This window comes from Hyalella azteca, unplaced genomic scaffold, assembly GCF_000764305.2.
Source record: "Hyalella azteca isolate HAZT.00-mixed unplaced genomic scaffold, Hazt_2.0.2 contig11575, whole genome shotgun sequence".
Classification (NCBI taxonomy): Eukaryota; Metazoa; Arthropoda; class Malacostraca; order Amphipoda; family Hyalellidae; genus Hyalella; species Hyalella azteca.
The window spans coordinates 292-6,731 of NW_025941568.1; the positions used below are offsets into that span (position 1 = coordinate 292).

Genomic DNA, 6,440 nt, shown 5'->3' on the forward strand with positions numbered 1-6,440 from the left:
TATAATTAAGACGTAATATTTTAGAATAAGATCAATTGCCGTCACCAATACTTTCTCCCTCTTCCTGACATTTATGTTGCGTTTCAAAATCTAAATAATTATCTGAAAACATACTATAACCATGACGTTATACCTATTTATTTTTGCCAATCAATTGAAATTAATTGTTACCTTCTCCTCCCTCTTCCTGGAGTTTACGTTGCGTTTCAAAGTCAAACTAATTATCTCAAAACATACTACAACCATGACGTTATATTTTTTTTAAATTAGCTCAATTGAAATAAATTGTTACCTTCTCTCTCTTCCTGGCGTCTACGTTGCGTTCCTAAATCTAACTAATTATCTCAAACGTACTGCAACCAAGACGTTATACTTATTTTCATATGAAATCAACGTAAAAAATATGTATATATGAACGTATATGAATGAAATCTCAACATATATGAAATCTCAAAACATCCTTCAACCAAGATGTTATATTTATTTTAAAATAAAATTAATTGGAATTAACGGCGACCTTCTCCTCTCTTTTCCTGGCGTTGATAAGGACGAGACGGCGGGCGGCCTCCCGCCGCCGCTCCCTCTGGACGGCGGGGTCCACCGCAGCGGTGGCGGGGGCGGCGGCGAACGGCAGCTGCACCGTCAGGCCGCTGCTGGAGCAGTGCTCAGGGCTGCTCCAGAGCGCCAGCTCCTCCTGGAACTCCACGGAGATTCTCATGCGTCTTTGGATGAGTTCCTGTGAGAACAAAATATGCAAATTAGGAATAATTTCGTAAACAGGAATTAGATATGACAATGTGAAATGTAAATAGATATAATAACGGGATGAAGAAATGGGGATAAACACGAGAAATTGAAATATATATAACAACGGAAAATGTTATAAGAATAAGAACGTAATAATGGAAATGTAAATAGATATAATCACGGAATTAAAAATAGGTATAATCACGAGAAATGGAAATATATACAAAAACGCTAATAGAAATTACAACGGAAAATTGAACTAGATATAACTACTTGAAGAAGAAATCGATATAACCACCGGAAAAAACATTTAAAATATTGCTGCAATATTGAAAGCAACACTCGTCATCAGCAGGAAGCACTTTAAGTATAAATACAGACATTAGTACATATTGTTTCAGCAAAATGTTTGAAAAGAAGAGCAAGAAAAAAAGCTCGAATATATTTTCATGCAGGTTCAATGAGCTCAATGTGATTCAATAGAAAAAATGAGACCTCATTGAGGATACAAAGTGTGAGGATACAAAGTGTGAGGATACAAAGTGTGAGGATACAAAGCTGTCTCTTATACACATCTAGATGTGTATAAGAGACAGCAACAGAGTGGGGGTTAGAGGGTCAACAGAGTGGGGTTAGTGAGTCAACAGAGTGGGGTTAGTGGGTCAACAGAGTGGGGTTAGTGGGTCAACAGAGTGGGGTTAATGGGTCAACAGAGTGGGGTTAATGGGTCAACAGAGCGGGGCTAGCGGGTCAACAGAGTGGGGTTCATGGGTCAACAGAGTGGGGTTAGAGGGTCTAAAGAGTGGGTCATCCTGACTCACCTGCGCGGCGCGGACGCTGAAGGCGGACATAAAAGGTCTGATGGCACGTAGCTCATGCCGCACTCTGTCCACCAGACCAGGCATGGTGGCCAGACCACCGGTGACCACGACGTGGTCTACCAGCCGCTGCTGGTCTGCAGGGCTGAACAGACCAAGCACGTACGCGATGGTGTCTGCCAGACCACCCTGGCCTAGACCTACCAGGCTGGGCTGGAACAGCACCTCACCCGTGCGGATCTGTGGCGAATTAATCAAGTAGTTAAATCTAATAAACTCATTGCTAATTTTGTCTGCTTAAATAAAATGGAAAAAAGGCAATTAATAGACAGAAATAAAAGGGTTAAATGATATACAATATAAATGAAATATAATATCGTAAAGGGACTGTATATTGGTGGCATTGAGACCGATTAAAGTGATGTGTTACAGATACAAATGATGTAGTATGGCACAATAAAGTGATGTAGCAGCACCCAGTGATGTAGCAGCACCCACCATCTCAGTAGTAAGCAGGATCTGGTTCCTCTGAGCCTCAGTAAGAGGCTGGGTGCCGCCCTCAGCCAGGAAGTGAGGTCTGTGCTGCCGCAGCGTCGCCGTCAGCTCCTGCAGCCGCTCCAGCTCGTCCTCGCTGTCTGACCCTCCACCCTCCTGCACAGTATTATGTTGATATTTATTATATATTATTATATTATATGAAGTACCTTTATATAACCGTATCGTGGCGTTAATATTTAGTACAAAATATTATACTACCGTCCTCGCTGTCTGACCCTCCACCCTCCTGCACCGTATTGCCGCCTTAATATTTAGTATACAATATTATACTATAGGTAGTATAAACGTATTGTCGCGTTAATATTTATTATACTGTATGTAGTACCTATATATAACCCTATTGTGTTGTTAACATATAGTATACAATATTATATATATTGTATACATTATATATAATATGGTAAAAGTATATTATTTATAAATATGTGGTATCGTATATAGTATACGTCCCAGTCCCACCTTATTGATGGCCTTGTACACGTCCCAGTCCCACCTTATTAATGGCCTTGTACACGTCCCAGTCCCACCTTATTAATAGCCTTGTACACGTCCCAGTCCCACCTTATTGATGGCCTTGTACACGTCCCAGTCCCACCTTATTAATGGCCTTGTACACGTCCCAGTCCCACCTTATTAATGGCCTTGTACACGTCCCAGTCCCACCTTATTAATGGCCTTGTACACGTCCCAGTTCCACCTTATTAATGGCCTTGTACACGTCCCAGTCCCACCTTATTAATGGCCTTGTACACGTCCCAGTCTTCGTCCCGTCGGCCGAAGTGGTCGTCTTTCTTCTCCCGCTTGGCGAGCTGCGAGATGAGACGCATGCGCTCCTGAGACGCCGCCGTGCGACGCTTAGCCATCTCCTGGCTGTGGTAATGACGATACTGTTAGATTTATTGTATTAACGTTGTAGTATTATAGTGTATGAATAATATTATATTATATTATAGTGCAGTAACGTATGGTATTATTATTATTGTAGTGTAGTTATATTTTGCATGGGTGCGACCGTTAGATCAGTTTCTGTGCAGCATATGAGGTATAATGACGTACATGTTATGTTAAATGGACGCTACAATTAGCTTTAGAGTCTTGAAATACAGGATATACGCGCCGCCTGTGTAATACAGGATATACGCGCCGCCTGTGTAATGCACGATATACGTGCCGCCTGTGTAATACACGATATACGTGCCGCCTATTATTCATATATAGGTTTAACATTGGTGCCCATACACGGCCATAAAATGTTAGCATGAATTTAGAAATCAAGATACATATCAATTCCAGTAATATTCGGTAAGGAAATAAATGTTGAACATGTCTTATACAAATAAAATCTACCACATGAATAAATATAATGAAATATTTATGTAATCGATGCAACAATGTTGGTATCTGATTGATACATAAATTATTATATTGAATACTATAAGATATAAGAGTGATAAGTAGATTATATTGAATTTTATAATACGTAGTTTATTATATATTGAATATTATAAGATATCAGAGTAATAAGTAGATTAACACGTTGACTACGATTACTTCATCTTGTACAATTATTTCATTTTTTGTACTTTTTTTAAGCAGCGTTGCCAGACGGTCAGTTTTTCTCAATTGCGTTGGCCGGCTAAAATTTTTAATAGGGGTACTTCCTAATTAAATTGTGAATACTGCAAAAAGAAAATGAATGGAATTTTTATAGCGGAACCTACAAATAAACTAGTATGCATTGAATTATCGGCCTTTTTGGTCTTTTTTGTTCTCGGATTTGGCCGATTTTAGGCAACCTGAATTATGTACCATTACGTCCTGGAGAAATACATTTCCTGGTACGCATATGTACCAATACGTAGTCAACGTGTTAAGTTGAATACTATAAGATATCAGAGCACTATAAGTATATTATGTATGTTCTAATATGGACCGTTTGGAGCGGCGCGCTGCCCTACGCTCGTGCAGGCTCGTCCACTCCCTCTGCATGGCCTCCAGCACCTCCTCGGCCTCCTCAGCGTCCTCAGGGAGACCTGCGCCTCCGGGACCTGGGCTCTGGGGGGAGGGAGTGGGACAGAGTGGTGGTGGTGAGTGGTGGGAGAGTGGTGAGTGGTTGGTGGTGGTTGTAGTGGGTGGTTAGTGGGGGTGGTGAGTGGTGGTTGAGAGGACGTGGTGGTGGTGGGTGGGAACTGGTGCTAGTAGATGATGGTGGTGATGGTGTCTGGTGCTAGTGATGGTGATAGTGAAGCAATTGCTGATTTTAAATGCAACCAGCGGAAGAGAAAGTTAAAGCTGATGCTGAGAGCTGAATAGCAGCACGTCGCTGATGCTGTATAAGAGTTAAGTGATGCAAGCTTCTGATGCAAATAATGCAATAACCAATCCAATTAATCCTTTTTTATTTGCAATCCTTTAATTATATTAGAAATATAACAAAGGCAAACATTCCCTGTACTTACAAGCCTGCCCTCCTCTTCAACAGGTTCCTGTGCCATCTTGGCTCTAGTTTTTTATTGACAATTCATAAATTACCTTATAATTATAACTAAAACAAGTATTCCCTGAAAGCCTGCCTTCCTCTTCAACAGGTTCTTGCGCCATCTTGGCTCTAGTTTTTTATTGACAATTCATAAATTACCTTATAATTATAACTAAAACAAACATTCCCTGGACTTACAAGCCTGCCCTCCTCTTCAACAGGTTCCTGCGCCATCTTGGCTCTAGTTTTGCATATCTTTATTTGCATGGCAGCAATTTTCTTGTGCAGGTCTTCTATGGTAGCGACGCCAGCCTCCTCCAGAGCGTGCTGGTACTCTGGCTGGTACTGCCTGAACTCTGACATTGCAGAGCACAGCTCGCTTAGTCGCTCTAGTTCTTGTTCGTCTTCTGCAAGCTGTGCATTTAATTAACAATGATAATGATGATAATAATGATAGTAATTATAATAATAATTATGATAGTACTCTGGCTGGTACTGCCTGAACTCTGACATCGCAGAGCACAACTCGCTTAGGCGCTCTAGCTCTTGATCGTCTTCTGCAAGCTGTACGTTACATTAGTGATAATAATAAAAATAATGATAATAATAATAATGATAATGATAATAATAATAATAATAATAGTTATAATAATAATAATATTAATAATAATAATAGCTGGAGAACAAGTTATCGTTTAGTTAATTTTATTTCAATTTTATAATGATCCTGTCAATTTCATTACAATTTGAATTTCTAGGGCACTATATTAATAATTAGAGCAATATAAATGATATTAACTTTTAATTTCCGCCAGGTGCAAATATATATCAAGCAATATTTGTGTAAAATAATAAAATATTGGAACAATAACACAATAATACCCAGTGGTCTGTGGGCCACATGCTGACCAATCACTTCGACCCCAAACACATTGGCCTGACGAAGCCATTTCATCACTATTATCCTCTTTATCAACAATTTATTAACCCTTTGCTTTATTAACATCCTTCACATTAACAACAGGAACACGACAAAAATCATCTCGAGACATTGTCTCTGACGTTTATTAGGTCCGGAATATCAACCTCATTCCTTCAGAAGTTTCCAGAAAGAATTGAATGTCATTCAGACCAGCCTTGGGGGATGTCAAGACGTTGGCCAAGAGCAAACGACACCAAAAGCTGCTCTAAATGCCAGAAAAAAAAACAAGAGCTCTGGCAATTTAACTATTACTTCGTGTCGAGAGATGCCTTCAGGCGAGTTAAACTGAGCGGCCGTTTCCTGAAACTAAAGTAACTACGGTAAAATGGAGTAACTTTGACCACTTTTTTTCAAAATGATACAATTTTTTTTCTAGATAAGGAAACATGCAAAATACAGGTCTATACTCTAGCTTTACTCACCATAAATTGCTGGCTCCTGCCTCTCATAGTTTTGATGTAATTTAAAAAAAAAGTGATGGTCTTTGTTACCCCAGCTCTTGGGGTTTCTTTGACCGGGTGGTAAAATCAATTTTAGTTTTTAGTAAAATAACTCCAAATAACTCCAGGTTGTGGTGCATTGTAGTAGAACACTTCTAGTTACATATACAAAAGACAGATTTTAGGAAAATGTCACAGTTTGCAAATGGAAATGGGCAAAATGTGACCACCTAATGGCAGCCGTGACGGGGTAACATAGACCAGTTTGGAAATTAAATTAAAATTACCATATACAAGACTCTGTAGAGTCTGAAACATAAAGAAAAAAACATTAATAGGTATATCAAACATAAAATATGTTATATAGGTACCTATGGTAATTTTAACTTAATTTCCAAGCCGGTCAATGTTACCCC

The 6,440-nt window shown here is 39.4% G+C and overlaps 1 protein-coding gene across 1 annotated transcript in view; it reads right to left on the reverse strand.

Annotated features, from left to right (window-relative positions):
* Positions 1-496: 496 nt before the first annotated feature.
* Positions 497-6,440, reverse strand: part of LOC108680201 (actin-related protein 5) — a 10,398-nt gene continuing 4,454 nt past the window's right edge. The window contains exons 8-13 of the mRNA XM_018168975.2: positions 4,801-5,016; positions 4,057-4,178; positions 2,855-2,993; positions 2,064-2,216; positions 1,569-1,805; positions 497-736 (exon numbers count right to left, since the gene is read on the reverse strand). Of these exons, the coding sequence (XP_018024464.1) occupies positions 497-736; positions 1,569-1,805; positions 2,064-2,216; positions 2,855-2,993; positions 4,057-4,178; positions 4,801-5,016 (1,107 nt within the window). The remainder of the gene's footprint in view (positions 737-1,568; positions 1,806-2,063; positions 2,217-2,854; positions 2,994-4,056; positions 4,179-4,800; positions 5,017-6,440) is intronic.